A 17,634-nucleotide genomic window follows, 5' to 3' on the forward strand; every position below is an offset into this window, starting at 1 on the left:
TTACATTCAAATTAGACAGAAGTAGACTGACTGGCTACTAGTGTTTGTACCTATTGGTCCCCTGGGTGGTGGGGAAGTAGGTGGATAGAAGACAGATATTCACGGAAAACCAAGTGTTCTCGTTTTTGTAAAAGCCTTGTAATAGAGAGGTAAGTATTTAAAAAAAGAAATCTATCTTAAATTAGGTATTTTTATAATTTCATATTTGAGTTAGGAGTTGTCTGTATGTTTTGACCAGTTTTTCACATTAGGACCAGAAATTCTATATCTGCACTATGGAATTGTAAGAAATGTCTTCAGTTAAGAGGTAGGTCAAGTATTGATTACATTGTAAGTTTAGTGCTTCCATTTATTCATACTGGTCTTTCAGTAAATTTTTTGGTTCTAACAGGTACAATCATTAAATGCCCTTCGATGTGTTTTAGAGGGGGAATTGTGGCAGAGTACCTACCCCATTGCTTTGACTGAGTCTGGTAAACCAGCGATACAACTCCTAGTCCAGGTTAGTAGACTAAAACTTTGAAGTGATAAGAAATCATTGTTGAAATTAAAAGCACTACTGGACATGATACTAATTCAGACTTTAGTTATGTCATTTGTATTTTATTTTTGTGTTTGCTAGTACCATACTTTAATTTTTTTATACATTCTTCTCCAATTGCTTCATATGTATGTTAGTTTGTTTATATGGGTTTTATTGATTTTGATTTTGCCATACTTGTGTCAGTAATTGTAGTGCTATTTGAGAAAGTATTTTTTGTGTCGGTTTCTGTTAGGAAACCTCTGTTGTAGAATTATAAATGTTTTTAAAATGAAGCATTTCTTTAAACAATACCATACTTTCTTCACAAAGTGTACCCTTCAATAATCAGTCAAGTGGAACTATCACTTTAGGAGATTTTTTAGGAGCATGCTTTCTTTCGTTTGTTTATATGGATTTTAATGATTTTGATTTTGCCCTACTTGTGTCATTAATTGTAGTGTTATTTGAGAAAGTATTTTTTGTGTTGGTTTCTGTTAGGAAAACCTCTGTCGTAGAATTATAAATGTTCTTAATCTGAAGCGTTTCTTTAAACAGTACCATACTTTCTTCACAAGGTGTACTCTTCAATAATCAGTCAAGTGGAACTATCACTTTAGGAGATTTTTTGGGAGAATGCTTTCTTTCATATTGTTGTAAAGACATTAATTAATTTAATTAAAAATGCAACATTTCAGAATGAACTAGTCCATATTAGCTTCAGTAAAGCTGTTCAAGATCTCTTATGTATTGTGAGTTTTTGCTCTGAGAGGTAACAGTGTAGGAGATTTACAGGCTTCAAGATGTTTTAAAAGTTTGAGAGATGATGATTTTAATATAATGTGAGAATGATATAAGCAATTTGATATATAAATCTGGGTTAGAAGTCAGTATTACCCACTACTGTTTGTGGACCTGGTATGTTATCCAAAAGATTATGTGAATTTTATGCCCTGTATGAAGTAATGTTACCTTGTGAAATTTCAGACTATTGGGAGTATGATGTCTCAGCTGAACAATGAACAGAAGGAAAGAATTCGCATGTTCCTTATGACCCTTTGTCTTGAAGGGAAGATTCCTGATTCACTTGTTCCTGCTGTTGCGACACATCCTTCTGTGAGGGTACTGTTTACCAAGGCCGAGTTATTAGATATGTGGCCAAATTATGAAGATGCTAGAAGTTCGACCTCTAAAATGTCTTTGGATGAGCCAGTGACAGGTAGGGTGAATTTGTTTGTTTTCTGTGATAATGTGGTATTTCTGTGGTAATTTTTTCTTACACATTTCTGCATTTCATTTCATTAATTTTCTTTTTTGTTCTTTACACATGTACTTTCCTTCCTTCAGTTATTTCATTTTATTGTTATATTTCCTATTTGAAGCATTGTAACACACTTTGGAGAATATACATAAATATATTTCAGTAGTATATACGTAAGTGATCATAATCTTGTCATTGTAGATTTTGTTGAGAGAATGAAAATGAAGCATCAAGTGATATTCATCTTAAAATTTCATGTCTTCTTCCATGAATTTTATAGTGGATGCAGATGATATAAATGACATCATATGGGACCTCATTCACTCATATAAGCCGGAGGTTTTGAAAGATGCAGTGATGCATTATAAAAATGCATCACCTCCAAGACCTGACATGCCAAAGCAGGAAATTCCAGAATTAAACGTCAAGGTATGTTAATTAACTCAATTTTATTGAGAAGAAAGCCGATAAGCTTCATGGTTTGAGGATTTTGTCTCGCGTAGATATTATTGTAATCTGAATATTCAGTCAAAATAGAATCTTCTAAGCTTAGTGGTTATTAACTCATCTTTGTTTCTTTTTAACATATATTCATGAAATTATTAACTAGGTTTTATGGGTTGGTTGGTTAGTAAATTTTGATAATTGTAGGACTTAGACAGTCTGGGATGATAGTGGTTTTCAAGACTGTAGTGATGTGCTTTGTGGAGTTTTGTAAGGAAGATATCGTTGTGTAAATTTGAATTTCTGTACTCAGAAACCTTGGTATTTATTCATGTAATGCTGTAATGCAGTTCCCACAATTTATAGCTCTTTTATTTTCTATGTTACTCAGATGAAGAGACAGCTGCCAGAAATCAGTAGGCTTTTGTGATTAATTTTAAGAGTTCAGAACACCCTAACTACTGAATGAGTAAATGTACATTGGACTAAGGACTTAGGAATACAGTACAGTATACTGTATTTTAAAGAATTATATTTGGCTTAAGGAAAAGTAAAAGTTTCTTGGAGTTAGATTTAAAGTTTATAAATATGGAATTCTTGAAGTTCCCTTAAAGCTATAAGCAGTTTTTGCCATGTAAGCTTTTCAATATTAAAGCTTAATTTTTTAGAAAGTTTTAGCTGATTTTGTTTTACTCATGGTGGAAAAGATAGGTAGAGTACATGTACTATTTGTTCTTGTGGTGATTTAATCACAATTTTTATATTTTTTCTTTCAGTGGGATGTACCAATACCCATCAATAACACGCTGATGAAACTACCACCGTGCCCTCAAAGAGATTTGGTTTATGTTTATATTGCAAAAGCTGTGGAACTTCTACAAGCCAAGGTCAGTGATTTGCCTTTATGACAGTATGAAAAAGGGGTCTGAAAGGTTTATTTTTTATCAGCTTAACTGTTGGGCACGATAGTTTTACGTAAAACATCATTTGTAGAGAATTTTGATTCGTACATTATAGGATGTACTGTAATTTTCAAAGATTTTTATGAGAATGGGATTAGCAATCCCATAATTTAAGGTAGCAAGAGGCAAATTAGAACTTAGTGATAGTTTTGTAGATGAATGTTTTGTATGTAATAAGAATACTTATAGTATTTCATAACTGTATTTTGTGTGATATTGAAACTAACCAGCATTTCAGCCCAATTACTTATAGCTTATTAAGAGGTAGTTGAACTCTGCATTTTAGTCAGACTGAACTTATTATTGTTATTATTATTAGAACCAGCTCACTAACTTGAGATCCAAATGATGGAGGTGGTATAGGGAGCTTTTCCATGGTCCTTGTAACAGGAAAATAGAATTCCATTATCAATTCAAGTTGGTTTTCCATTTTTATATTCAGTCTGAACTGAGTTGCCTGGATTTGTCTCCATTCTGCATTATGCAGAGGGGCCGGAACGAGCAGCCAATGATTTATAATGGAGCATTCATCATCCCTTATTTTACAGAGTTTTGGCAGTGCTCTCGAGTTGCTAGAAGAAGCCAGCAAACATGGAAGTCAGCTACAAGGGAGGGAAATGCCAAGGTTATGCAAAATGCTTATGTGGATGGTTCTCATGACTAAGATTCAGCATTGCCTGCATCAGTTACCTTGTGTCGACGGTAAGCTAATTTTGATTTTTTAGTGTATTAAAATATACAAAGATCTTATGCATTATGGAAGAAGATTATGTATGTATTGTGTTCTGGATGAATAAAAAATATCAATTTTTTACATTGTAAAACTACCTAATACAAACCCATCAGTCATATGCTCACACATATAAGTCTCTCTCTTCAGTTTTCCTTGAACTTTTTGTGTGACTTTTACACTTCTTTCTACATTTGTTCATGACATGTAAGGAAAAGTTGATAATAAAACTATGTAAGAAAAGTTTGTAGGATGGTTGCAGGCACTGTGTATGCAGTGCTTTCAAGTTGTTAGTGACTGGAGTTAATCTTTATTTTAAATTCTACAAGTTCTGAATGGCTGCATTTGAATTCTTTGATTGATGGTCAGAAATGTTGTTTGTGAATCTTGAATTTGTCTTTATTTTCAGGCTCTGTAATGGAAGAGCTTACCAATGAAGCAAGGCAGTGTTTAAGTGCCCATAATAATCGGGATGGTATTGTACCCTGGACAAGTATTACCAAATGGTATGTTAATCCTTTAATTTCAGTATTAAGTGGAAAAAAACTTGCTATATTTTGACTATAGCTTTACCGAATGCTTAAGCTACTAAGATGCAAGTAGGTCAATATTAAAGTACTGGCTTTGTTTTTAAAGGTGTGTGATGTTATTGTTGAATGCTGGAGAATGGAATACTTTGTTGAGTGGAACATCGCTACCCAGTCATCTTCCTCTCCTGTCCTTAGTTAAACCATTAGCAACCACTGCTCATGCTTTGAGAGAAAAACATACGAACAAAAGTGTGTGGTTTGCACTTTGGGATGTGGGTAAGTTGGAAACAAAATGTATGACTAGCTACATAAATTAAGCTTTGATGAATATATGGGGAAGAGTTATTAGAGAAGCCATAGCTTTTCAGTTCTTCGTAGAACATATGTCAGTATTTTGAATTTTGACAAGTTTATATTTATTCTGGTGCCTGTTATGATGAAAGGGGCTGTACAGTAAAAAAACAAGAGAAATCTGAAAAACTAACCTATTAAGATTTTATATACAGTGTACAGCTAGGTATGGCGTTTGGCCATTTGAATATAAATATTGCAAAAAAAGTTTTGTGCTGTATTTATGGGTTATTTCCCAGTTTTTGGAGGTGGCACTGGGTTATTTCCCAGTGCCACCTCAAAATTTGGGAAAAAACCCATAAATACAGCGCAAAATATTGTTTGTTACTGAAAATTACAATAATTGCCATTGGAATTGATTAATGGCAACTTTCCCCCATGTATAGTAGACAGTTGTACTGAAGCTCCAATTGAGTGCACTTAATTGCCTTGAAACTATATGGTGCAAGTAGTACAACAGTGCATCAGTTCATGGTTGGTACTCAAATTTTAGAAGCCTGTAGTCTGCAAACACAACATACTGAACTTCAACTTGCCATTCCTTTATAATTTTGTAGTCAGTATCATTGAAACATCACACACACACACACACACTCTGATTGATGAAATAGAAAGTTTGAAATTCTTTATATAACTCAGATGACTGAATTTCTTTCGATTTGTTTGAAGATCTGCACAAGGCTTATGTATCATATCAGTTTCATCCCTGTTGAACAGTTAATAAGGGAGAAGTAGGCATTTGATTTTTTAAAACTGAAAGGTAGTGAAAAATGAAAAGGTATCAGAATTGGTTTTTAGGGTGCTAAAAGTGATGTATATGATGTCCTTTATACCTGTTATGAATATTACAGCCATTTTCCAGTAGAATAAGGTTTTCCATCCTAAACTAGACAGCCTTCTTAATGGTGATTGTTGTTGACAGTGGTTGAGATACTGAGCACCAGTTTACAGCACAAACGTTCCAGTTGTGGGCAGACTACTGCAGTGGAGCGACAACATGATTCAGGTAAAGTCTTTTTGTGTTGATTATATTATGAAGACCTAAGAAAAAGAAAATTCTATTCTGTTAGCTTGTGCTAACATGCTAGTGTTAGGAAAATTTATATTGGGACATTTAAAGACAGAAACATTGGATGTATTGCCATTGAAATACACCTTTGGTAAAGTTGAGGTCAGAAACACTTCCATTGTCACCTTGTCCTATTATATTTTGTTTATTTTGTCAAGTTAAATTTCAGTTACATGTACAGCTTTTTATAATTTTAGAGAATTGTAGTTTTTGTCACAAAAGCAAAGTTATAGTGAAAAGATAGCCATGTAAGTCATAAGTATAATAACATCAATATTGAGCAAGATGATACATCAGTAAAGTCAATGAGGTAAAAGCAGTTAAAAATCCCTATAAACCCTATACTGACCCCCCGCACACCTTCCTCATTGCTTACATGTGAGAGAAGGATTGAGGGTGCTTTACCCTTCTAGGATGTCCTGGAAACTCAGGGCCCAGCTGGTTTCTCAATGACAGTGCAGAAAACCCATCAGCCCTAGGCTGTGTCTCAGTGGATAAAATGAATCATTGACATTTCCAAAAGGACTTAACAATTGTTCAGCGTGGAGTAGCACTTTGAAAAGAGATGGTTTTGGTACACAGAGCTTTGTGAATGTTGGTTTTTCAAGACATAAAATGACAAATATGTAGCCCTCTCAAAAAATGGCAACAAAGTGACCAAAAACTAGATGAGAGCAGTGCCAGTACACTTTTTTAAATGAGAGAATAATGTATGCAATACTTTGCATGTGGCCTGACATTAATAACTGTATTAATACCAACTTGTTTGACTTGAGATGCTTGGCTCACCTGTAACTCGTACCTCATGAAAAATGCTGATCTAAGAGAATCTGTGAAGTATACCTAGGATAGTGCTGTGAGCCAGACATTTTATACTGGTATATATATATATCACTGATATTTTACCTTTAGTATCCATGTCTGAGTGACAGTAACTTGCTTTTTAAATACTTAAAATACGGTGTTTACATGTACTTTGACCAGATATTCCAGCATTTATGGCCTGGTAAGATGTTTATGAACTTGTGTGCTCTGAAAATAATGTGGCAGAGAATAACTCTTGAACCTACAAGATAGATGCCTATTTTGAAACTCATTGCCTTATTCTTCAGTTTGACCAAGGCTGAAGTAGTTGAAAAAGATGATACAAAAAAAAATTTGACCCTAGTATACTTATTCAGGGTATGATGTATATAATACAGAACTTGTATGGTTTACACTGTATGTTTTGAGATTTGTTCATGAGACTTACCTGTCAGATATATACATAGCTGTATTCTCCGAAGTCCGACAAATTTCAAAAACTCATTCATGCAGTGGGGCCCAGGTGGTTAGTACCCATTCCGCGCTGGGGCGGTATCAAGAACCATTCCCATTTTCTATTCAGATTTTTCTCTGTCGCGGTACTGTCAGCACCTGTTTTCAGTTCCTCCGTCTTTATTTCGTAAACTCGTTATTTTCACTTAAGTATTTTTGGTTGTTTTTGGTTTTGACTTTGGATTGTGGATTGGCATACGCTTTGTGGACTGTTTTTGATTTTGCTTTGATTGCTCTTTGGATGATGTCTGGATCTAGTTCTCTAGCTATCAGTGTATGTTGTGTGAATGAGTGTAAGGTGAGGCTACCGAAGGCCGGTGATAGTTCCTCACTCTTTATGCATGGTGTAGAGGTGTTCAGTTTGCTTGATAAATGATCACTGCAATGAGTGTGAGACTTTGCTGGATGCAAGCTGGAAGGTGTATGTGATGCCTATATGCATTAAGTTGGGCGTGATAGGCTGGAGGTCTTCCTCCAGGAGTGCTAGTAAGAGTCAGGATATCAAGTTCTCTCCTACTAGTAACCCTATTGTAATTTAGTATCACTAACCCTGTGGTATTGCCTTGCTGCTGAGGTTGTGTCTGCGGGCTATGGCCGTGGCGGAGTAGACACCATCCGTGCTCTGGAATCGAAAGTGATTTCTCTTCAAAGTGCAGTTAGTGTTAGTGATGCCCTAGTGGTGGAGGGCGTCAGATCGGCCCCATAATGCCTCTACCCTGGACCTCTCCCGGACTCCCAGGACTCAGGAAAGGGCAAGTCGAAAGCCGCAAGAAGAGGGTTACGGGGGCTTCCCGCCCGATCTGGCGTCCTTCGGCAGGTCTGATGGCCTTCCCAGGCTGCAAGGATCGTGCGGCGTGCACGTATCCTGAAGGACTGCTCCTTGTCCTCGAGCGTCCTCCCCCAAGGGTTGGAACTCTCGGTTGGACTCTCGCCAGAGAAGCTTCCAGAGGAGGGCGCTTGCGTCCTCTTTCTCAATGGCATCTTTTTTCGTCTTCTTCTGAGTGTTTCGATGCTTTCCCCCACGCGCTAAGAGGACCAGGACGTCTTCAGTGGAGGAATTCTGCTGGACTTTTCCCAGCGTCAGTTCATCCTTCTCCTTGCTGAGAGGCTTCTCCAGTAAGAGGCGTGTGTCGTCAGCTGGCTCCACTGGACCTTTCGAGGCTGCCTGTCAAGAGGTCCAGAAGTCCCCCTCTCCTGCGCCTCTTTGTCTTCACCGTCTGTCGTCTAGCCATCTTTAGTCGTCATATTCGCTCCCGAGTCGCTGGTGTTGGCCATCTCTCTTGTCTCGGCTGCAGGCGTGTCGCTCTTCAAAGCAGCTATCTGGACACTTCTGTAGCTGCTTTCGTCAGGATGCTCCTCTCGCTGCCATGCAGGGCGCTCAGCTGGACAACTCGGCTGTAACTCTCGACAGGGCCGGCTCGACAGGGCGCTCATCAGGGCGCCTCTTTGGTTGCTCGTGACGCTTCAAGAGCAGCTTCAAGACTGTGTTGAAGCGAACGCTCCCATCTGTTCATGTTGGACCGGCACAACTACCCGTTCTCCCAAGGTCTTGCCAGACTCTGACCGTTTCTCCCATTGAAGAGGGGAGAAGTCTCTTGCATGGCTCAGGCCTGGATGACCTTGAGCAGCCTCCCACTTCCTCGTTTACTATGGACTACTCAGTTGGCGGTCTTCTCAGGACTTGTTTGGCTGACCAGTTCAAATCGGCCGACTCCTCTCTTTCATGATTAGCACTCCAAAGGCCAGCTGCAGAAGAACATCGGGGTTTGTTAAGATGCCTTTGTCTCTGGCGAGAAAGAAGGCCTTCTTCCTCTGATTAACACCTGGATGGAGGAAAGGAATCAAGGCAAGACTTCTTTTGCCCTGCCTCCATCAAGCTGACGGCAAGGCAGGTATGTCTTTGTCGGAGAGGGGGCGTTCGGCTCAAAGTTCAGAATCCGTCGTCCTGGGAGACATATATGGCTCAAGCAATCTAAGCTATCTTCTCAGAAAGTCCCTCTGTCTGCAAAAAGTTGTCAGTTGGACTATGTCAAAACGGATCACCATTTCAAGGGACTTTTCATATAAGTCTTCAATTTCCTGGACTGGTGTTTGGGGGCTCTAGGCGTCAAATTATCTAAGTCCAGACTCGATCAGCCTGGGAGCTGTCCAGCGTGTTGAACTGCATGGACAAGGCCGTCAGAGGATGGCTCGGAGGAACTGACTTCAGGCTTTTTGTGCGGGCCTCTTGAAGAGGGCCGTGTTTTGAACTTTCAGCAAAGTCAGTTTCTCCGTAGCGAAGTTATATTGCTGTTAAGCCCCATTGTCGAGCCATCTCTTTGATGTCCTTGATCGGATCTCGCCGCCAGCTTAAATAGGAGAGAGGCCAAAAAGACCTCTTGGCCAAAACTGGTCAAGACATTCAAACTGCAGTCCCTTTGACGTCACCGATCTCAGGTCAGACCTCCGGGAAAGCTAAAGCCCTTTGCGTGGAGGGCTTCCATGGGAAGATCGTCTCCCGAGGAAGAGAGTCTTTCCAGAGGCGAATGTCGCCTAAACCAGGGCAAGAAGTGACTCCCTTCATCTCCAGAACTCCCTGTGAGCCAGGCTTCATTTTCGGAGCCTGGAAGGCAAGAGGGCAGACACCTGGTCCCCTCTATGTTATCCGAGAGGGATACAAGATCCCCTTTCTCGTCTCCTCACCTCTGTTTTTGTTTCCCAACTGCCCTCCTGTCAAAGAGAAACAACAGATCCTTTTCGAGCAGATGTTGCAAATGCTCGAAGAAAATCTGTGGCAAATCCTGGAGCTGGACTCCCCGGGATTCTACAACCAACTGTTCCCTAGTTCGAGCAGTCAGGAGGATGGAGACCAGTCTAGATGTCCAGCAGACTGAACGCCGTGGTGAAGGGAAGTTCACGATGGAGATGTCCCAGTCTGTTCTAGGAGCATTAAGACCAGGGGATTGGATGGTCTTTGGACCTTCAGAACGCCCTATCTTGCGTCCCCATACATCCCCAGTCGAGGAAGTATCTCAGGTTTTGTCTCGGGATAGGGTGTTCCCAATTCAGGCTCTCTCTTTGGACTCACGGGCGTTGAAAGCGCAGCCCCTATGATCAGCTTCCGCGATCATCGTACTTGGAAGTTGACGCCTGGGAACACGGATGGCTTCACATTTGCTCCGGCGGGCACCGCGTCTCATGGGAAGCGTTGCGATGCAGTTGCACCTGGAGCGCGTCAGGATCTCACTCTCGAGCCTGGTTGATTCGCGATCAAAGTCTGGAGGACCTGAAATTGACTCTGCAACTTGTGAAGTCCCTGGGACTTCTGATAGCCGGTGGAAGAAGTCCATCTGATCCCCTCACTGTCCATTGTATCTGGGAATTCAGATCTATTCATCCAACTTTTATAGCGTCTCCGTCCAGGAGCGAGCGGCAATGCATAGGAAAAGTCTCATCCTTCTTGGAAAAGGAAACATGCTCAGTGAAGGAATGGATGAGTCTGCTGGGACCATTTCCTCGCTGGAGAAAGTTTGTTTTTCTGGGAGTCTGCATCTCAGACTCTTCAGTTCTTTGGTGGAGAACTGGACAAACAGAAGACCTAGAGGAGATTGAGGATTCTCCCTTCATCAGGATCACCTGGTGGTAGCTCGACCCCTCGAGGTTGTGAAGGGTTTCCCTCAACCTTCAGAGCCCCGACCTAGTGTTGTTTTTCCGGCCCAGCGTCCAGGGAGGTGGGCAACACTGGGGGAGGAAGTGTTAGGAACCTGGAGAGGAACAGGTGTCCTGGCATCACTTCAAAGATTTGGCGGCTATCTTTCTAGCTCGCAATTCTTAGCCAAGTTTCAGGTCGTGTGATACAGGCAAACTCGGACAACACTACTTTCTGTTCAGCCTTGCAAGGGGTATTCTTTGAGTCCCTGTTTGCCCTAGCCAGAGAAATCCTGCTTTCCATTCTCATCGCAGTCCTTTGTTTGCAGAGGAGTGGAGAATGTTCGAGCGGACCTTCTCTGTCGGCAGCCGTCAACTTCTGCCAAGGAGTGGACCTTCATCGAGGAGGGTTTGCCAGGAGCTGGAAGGTTATGGGGGCGTCCATCTTGTGGATCTCTTTCGGCCTCAGAACAAAGAGCTCCCTCTATACTGCTCTCTGTACTAGACCCTGGGGCAGTGCAGATAGTTGCCCTTCCTGGGATTGCGGGAATGGATCTCTGCGCCTTTCACTCCGTTCTAAATTCTGGGAAGTCATCAGCAAGTTCGCAGCATCGGAAGGGACGGGATGGCGTTCATCCCACGTTTTGGCCAGCGGCCACTGGTTCTCGGAGTTTCTCTTCTGGTTGGGACTTCCCGAGACCCTTCCTGAGAGCAGACCTGCTCTCATACAAACCCACCGAGATATCTTTGGAATCTCCCGCTCTGAGTCTGACTGCTTTCAGACTATCACGAAACTTGGTCAGGCGAGGGGGGTTTCTGAGCAGTGGTACGGGCCATCGCTAGCTCCAGGAAGTTCTTCATCAAGGATATATCCAGAAGTAAGCAACCTTCAAAAGGTTGGTGTAGAAGAAGCAAGCTTTTCCTCTTCCTCTATCACTGTGAAACCCAGGTTGCGGATTTTCTCCTTTTCTTAGGGAGAAACTGAGCTAGCAGTTCGACTATCCAAGTGTTATCCGGAGTATGCTGTTGTATTCAGACACAGAGGATTAGCTTTGTCTGACAAAGGACTTCACGATCTTACGAGGCTCTTTCAAAGGCGTGCTAAGGTTCCTCAGCTGATTTCCCCTGTTTTGGAACTTGGATAATCCTCAATTTTGATGTTTAGTCCTTTTTCGGAGGCCTCTCCCTCTGCATCTCTTAAGGATGTTACAAGGAACTGGCATTCCTAACTGCGGCGAAGAGAGTGAGTGAAGTTCAAGCCATCAGCATGTGAGGCTTCAAGGAACACAATGCTGTCTATTCTTTAAGCCCTAAGTTCTTGGCTAAATGATAGTCTTCTACCCCTTGCCTAGAGGTTTTGAAATTAAAGGTTTGGCAGACCTTATTGGACAGAACCTGAGGAGTTCTATGCCCAGTTAGAACTCTCAAGTACTACCTAACAGAACACAGGACACTCGTGGTCCATTGGATGTTTTATGGTGTTCTGTCAAGCAACCAGTTAAACCTATGTCAGAATGCTCTGGCATTCTTCATTAGGAAACGATCAAGGAGGCTCATTCTACACCTGCCAGTTGTGACGACTCCTTCAAGTTGTTGAGAGTTAAGGCTCATGGTGAGGGCAGTTGCACCTCCATGGCGTTTCAAGAAAATATGGTACTCAGTGACATTTCTGGGTACCACCTTTTGGCGAAGTCAATTCGGTGTTTCACTTCACTCTTGGCAAGATGTTTGGGTAGCATACGAAAATTGCTTTCGCTGGGACCATACATTTGCTGCTTAGGACCAGGTAACTCTGATCTATCCTCTTTTAATTGTGTTTTTGGGTTGTTGGGTCGACTACAGTCTTCCCAATCCTTACCAAACTAACACTTTGGAAGGTGTTGGTTGGGTGGTTAGTAATGCTCTTTTGATCTTTGTATGGGCTATGGTCTGTCACATTGTGGTTGTTGACAGATCATCTAGAAAGTCGTCCCAGTCTATATAGGTCACTACCTGCTGGGGTCTCTAGTAAAAGCAAGCAGACTAGGTGACAGTAACCACTCAGTCAGGCTATCGGGTCAAATAATTTTACCAATAGTGGTTTTCCTATTTCTTGGCTGTCTCTACCCCCTCAAAGGTGGTATTCAGCTATATATATATATCCCATTGTCTCATGAACAAAATGATATTTTAATGATAAATCTTGTTCATACTTCACCAGATATATATATTTATTACCACTACCTCCTCCCTCAGGAGACAGTGGCGTTAGAAAATCTGAAGAAAATAGAATGGTTCCTGATACGCCTCCCAGGTGATGGTATAACCACCTGAAGCCTGGGTGATGCCCAATTTGAAATTCTGTCGGACCTTGGGAGAATACCGGCTATATAGTATCTGCCAGGTAAGTATGAACAAACTTTATTTATCATTAAAATATCATATTTCAGTGAAGATCCTGTAGTTTTTAGTTGAGGACATTTGATCCCAGTGGTGGGGTTCAGCGAAACATCAGTCACCTCACTGTTTCAGGTTAAGTCTCATGAACAAAATGTGTTAGTTTTAATGATAAAATAAAGTTTGTTGCAACTTAAATTTTCAGTCATTTCACTGTGTTGACTCTAACATATATCTTTCACTCCCCATCTTTTACCCACCTCCATGTCTGGAGACAGTGGCACTGCTGAAAATACTTAAATACCAGTGGGAATGGTTCCTTTAACCAGACCTCCCAGTGGTATGGCCCAGTAAGATGGTTTATAACCACCTGGCCCCAGTGCTCTTAAAATAATTTGCCGTGAGTTCTTGAAATTCTGTAAAGGACTTCCGTTCCAATCTTTTGAACTCATTGCTTTTGAAACTAAGTATATATAGTTTGACCAAGGTAAGTATGAACAAATTTTATTTTATCCTTAACTTAATTCAGATTTTAACTTTACTGTATTGCTACAATACTTAATTTTCTTTAATGGATAACATTTATAACAGGTTTAGAAATACATCAGTTTTTGTATGTCAAACATAGCTGTTTCAGTTCTCATTCTTATTGCACTTAATATTCTGATTTTCAGGTTGTGTATATAGTCAGCCCCCGTATTTGTGGGGGGATGCATACCAGGCCCTCTCGTGAATAGTTAAAATCTGCGAATAGTTAACATCCCCCCCTCTAAAAATGCTTATAACTGCCTATCTTGAAAGTTCAAATACCAAATGTTTACTTAAAGTATCATCCTACATGAAATATACCTTAAATTATTGTCCTATTACTGTATTAATCTTTGAAATGATATTATTAATATAATTTCAGAATCATCTTAAATAATTTACCCTTAAAAATTTGTACATACTTCTAATCCTTCCAGTAGAGAGAGAGAGATGAACCGAGTTACTTACATGGTTAAACAATTAAAAATTTTAATAATACAGTACAGTATATATTATGTATATCTTTCTTTCAACCACTCTCCCTTTCTATCTATCTGTATCTCTCTATCTATCTATCTATCTATCCATCTAATCTTTTGTGAGAGAGAGAGAGAGAAACCCTGAAGATTGAGAGAGTGGACAACGTCTCTCAGTGGGCAACATATATATTGTACCAAGCGTTGGCAACATTTTCTACACTTCCTTAGTCAATACTGTATGTCAAGATAATTGACATATTTGACAGGTTACACCCTCCCCCCTTGTTCCGAGAAGACTGGGAAAAAATTTTTTTATAACTAAAATCATACTAATTCACTATATTTTCTTTAATAAATTGATAATTTGCTGTGTTTACATTAGTATTAATATTTGAAAATTAGTAAATCATTTATATATCATACAATACAAACAGCTCAGTGGACTTAGCCAATTTTATTGCTTGATGTTATTAAATCTTATTAAAATTAATATTAGTATTTGAAAATTAGTACTGTAAATCATTATTTTATCATAAAATGTGTATGTAGGTACAGTATAGTATTTAGTCACGAAAATAATATGAAAAAACAGAATATTGCTCTATGAAAAAATCTGCGAATGGGTGAGTTTTCCTATGAATAATTTATAGATAGGCTCCACAGAAAATTCTGCAAATTGCGAGCCCGCGAATCTGGGGTTTTGACTGTACTCTGATTTTAAGATTGTGTGTTGTCTGGTATCCATCACTTTTTTAAGTTAAGAATTTTGGTCTCAAAGAATATTAAATTGTAGCAATAGTTATGATGATAGTTACTTTAATTTTAGTCAAAATGTTGGGATCAGTGCAAAAATGATAGTCACTGGTGATAATTTTGACAAACATATGAGAATTATTTTGTGGGCAAAACTAGTGAAGATTAGAGCAGGTGTTAATTTTTATTTCCTCAACAGGTGTCATGAACAGAAGCTCATTTTTAGATTTCCTTGGGAATTTGGTTGAGCCAAGTTGCCTCTCCATCCTCATATCTCTGCTTGGACATGTCCTGAATATCCTTAATGAAGAGCCAGTATATGAAATACATATTGATCATTTGGCCATGTGGCCCCCACCTGCTTACTCAATGTAAGTTTATGCAAAACCTTCAAAAGCAAATTCCTTAATCTAAGATGTAGCACATTAGAGAAAAAAAAAAGGCTTGAAGGTCAAAGTACAGAGGCACTGGGGACTAATAATCTTTTTGAGTAGTCACTTCGAATAAAAACATGATTAATTAATTCTACAATGTAAGTTTGTGAATCAGTTGACTTGTGTCAGAATAGTAATTTAGTAATGTGATTCTATCTGTAACTGTAAACTTTTGGCGTAACAAGTTGTAAAAAAAATATTTGTGTTATTACCAAAAATTTGTTATATCAGTTTGAGGAAGGGAAAGTCACTGTTGGGAATTCCTTTGTGGGTGATATTCAATTTATAGAAAGAAAATGTTATTGATATCCTTGGCAAATTTACTTCAGTCTTGAATTCAACAAATATAAAATTATGAAATAAAGATTATATGTATAGCATTGCCTAAAAAGGGGAAGTTTGATAAACATGGACTGACAACGTTCATTTAGTTAGATATGATTTCTTTAATTGGTAACAATTTGATTTTCAGTTCAGCCTCAAAGGAGTGTGTAAAGGACACTTTGACTTGGCTCATTAATCATGCACTAAAGCTCTATCCTACTGGAACATATGTAAGTTTAATAATTGTTTTTATGATTACTTTGACATTTTTCACATTCTGAAGTATCATGTATGCTTTGCAATTTGTTATAGTTTGCTAAAAGTATACCATAGTTATTATGAGAGCACTGCTTCATTTATCTTATGGAAACTTGTCATAGTTCATTAGGGTTTCAGGTTTTTAAACTGTTCAGTAATGTTGATGGACTGTTGAACTTTTGAACATTTGGGACATGAATAGGAATGCAGTATATGTAATTAATGAGTACATGACAATGCATATTTTGTGCTATAATACATAGTAGTATTATGATGATTAAAAGTTTGATAGTTAAACATACTGAAATAATTTTGTTGACCTTTCAAAGTTTAAAGTGGCATTGGAATATTAGTGTCATGTGTCTTATTCTAGTAGTAATAATGTTATTCTTTTCCCTTGTCCATGCTGTACAGACAAATCCGTCTTTATGCACCTCATGGCATCTGTCAGCTGCAGATCTTGCATATATAAATGACATATATTCATAATGCTTTCAGCTATTTCTGATGTGTTTGTTTAACTAATAGCGATATGGTGTTGATCAGTCAGTGTTGACAGAAAGAATTATTAGAAGGATGATTCGTTGCTGCATGAACTTGAATTGCTATACTCAGGTAAGTGTTTATGTACTGTCTTGGAGAATTTTACACTGAGGTCTTTTAAGTTTGAAAACTGCTTTTATCTGTGTAAATATTTTATTTGGGATTCAGTGGAATTGAGGTAATGTGTTAATTTCTTAACAGTTTAATTTCAGCTGAAAGCAATTCATTGCATTCAAGATGCATAATTTTATTTTGGATAAGATAGTCTAGGATGAGTTTGAAGTGTTCCAAAGGAGCTCTGCTGATGCAATGGATGCATCGTTTTTTTTTGGGATTCATAACTTGTTAATTTAAATCAAAGAGCTCAGTTAGTTTCAGGATGCGTAGTTTTCTCTTAAAAGTATTTAGATATGTCAACTTGCTTTCATTTTGTCTTGATGTTTTGGGATTTTTTGTATCATCATCTTTTTCTCTGCATTGTTTCCAGATTTTTGTGGTGAAGTCTGACAAGGCCTGTTTGGTTGAATTTCGGTCAGAGTGCTCCTCCTTAAGTATTTTGTTTGTTTCACATGGAAGAATGTTTGCACTTTCCATCAAAAATTTGCAGCTTCATGTAATTATGCCTCTTCCTCTTACTCTCAAATCAGAGCAATCTTGCCATATGTCACTCTCACATCACGTGTCAATCCCTTCTCACCCACATAGAAAGGACTGCAGTCTTCTCTCTGGCCCTTCTTTGAAAGTTCTACCGTTTAGTAGTTCATAACTTATTCTTTCATTTTGGTTTATCAGTTCTGTATAAACTCACAGATAGCTGCATAAGTGTAAAAATGTTTGCATTATGTTAAAAATAAATTTTTCTTGATAAATGTTTTTGTTGATATGTGTATACCATTTTGTATCAAAATGGATTAACATTAAAAGGTTGAGATTGTTCTCCAATGGAAAAATTTGATGTTACTGGTCATGGTAATTTGTGCTTTCTAGAAATGTAGCACTTAGATTTCATTTGCAGTAGTCAGTAGGTCACTGTAGCAATACTTTAATTGCCTGGATTTACAAGTTCGTGTGATATGATTTAGAAAAACATTATTATTTTAGTCTATTTTTTTATCCATATGACTTTTC

At 38.8% G+C, this 17,634-nt stretch overlaps 1 protein-coding gene across 2 annotated transcripts in view; it reads left to right on the forward strand.

The window, feature by feature from the left end:
- Positions 1 to 16,543, forward strand: part of IntS8 (integrator complex subunit 8) — a 36,300-nt gene extending 19,757 nt beyond the window's left edge. For both annotated transcript variants that reach the window (XM_067117406.1, XM_067117407.1), the window contains exons 10-20: positions 392 to 502; positions 1,508 to 1,739; positions 2,062 to 2,210; positions 3,002 to 3,112; positions 3,736 to 3,889; positions 4,327 to 4,423; positions 4,554 to 4,723; positions 5,721 to 5,804; positions 15,147 to 15,318; positions 15,854 to 15,935; positions 16,378 to 16,543. In XM_067117406.1, the coding sequence (XP_066973507.1) occupies positions 392 to 502; positions 1,508 to 1,739; positions 2,062 to 2,210; positions 3,002 to 3,112; positions 3,736 to 3,889; positions 4,327 to 4,423; positions 4,554 to 4,723; positions 5,721 to 5,804; positions 15,147 to 15,318; positions 15,854 to 15,935; positions 16,378 to 16,452 (1,437 nt within the window). In that variant the 3' untranslated portion in view covers positions 16,453 to 16,543. The remainder of the gene's footprint in view (positions 1 to 391; positions 503 to 1,507; positions 1,740 to 2,061; positions 2,211 to 3,001; positions 3,113 to 3,735; positions 3,890 to 4,326; positions 4,424 to 4,553; positions 4,724 to 5,720; positions 5,805 to 15,146; positions 15,319 to 15,853; positions 15,936 to 16,377) is intronic.
- Positions 16,544 to 17,634: the final 1,091 nt, after the last annotated feature.

This window comes from Macrobrachium rosenbergii, chromosome 15 (genome assembly GCF_040412425.1).
Source record: "Macrobrachium rosenbergii isolate ZJJX-2024 chromosome 15, ASM4041242v1, whole genome shotgun sequence".
In the NCBI taxonomy this organism is placed as follows: Eukaryota; Metazoa; Arthropoda; class Malacostraca; order Decapoda; family Palaemonidae; genus Macrobrachium; species Macrobrachium rosenbergii.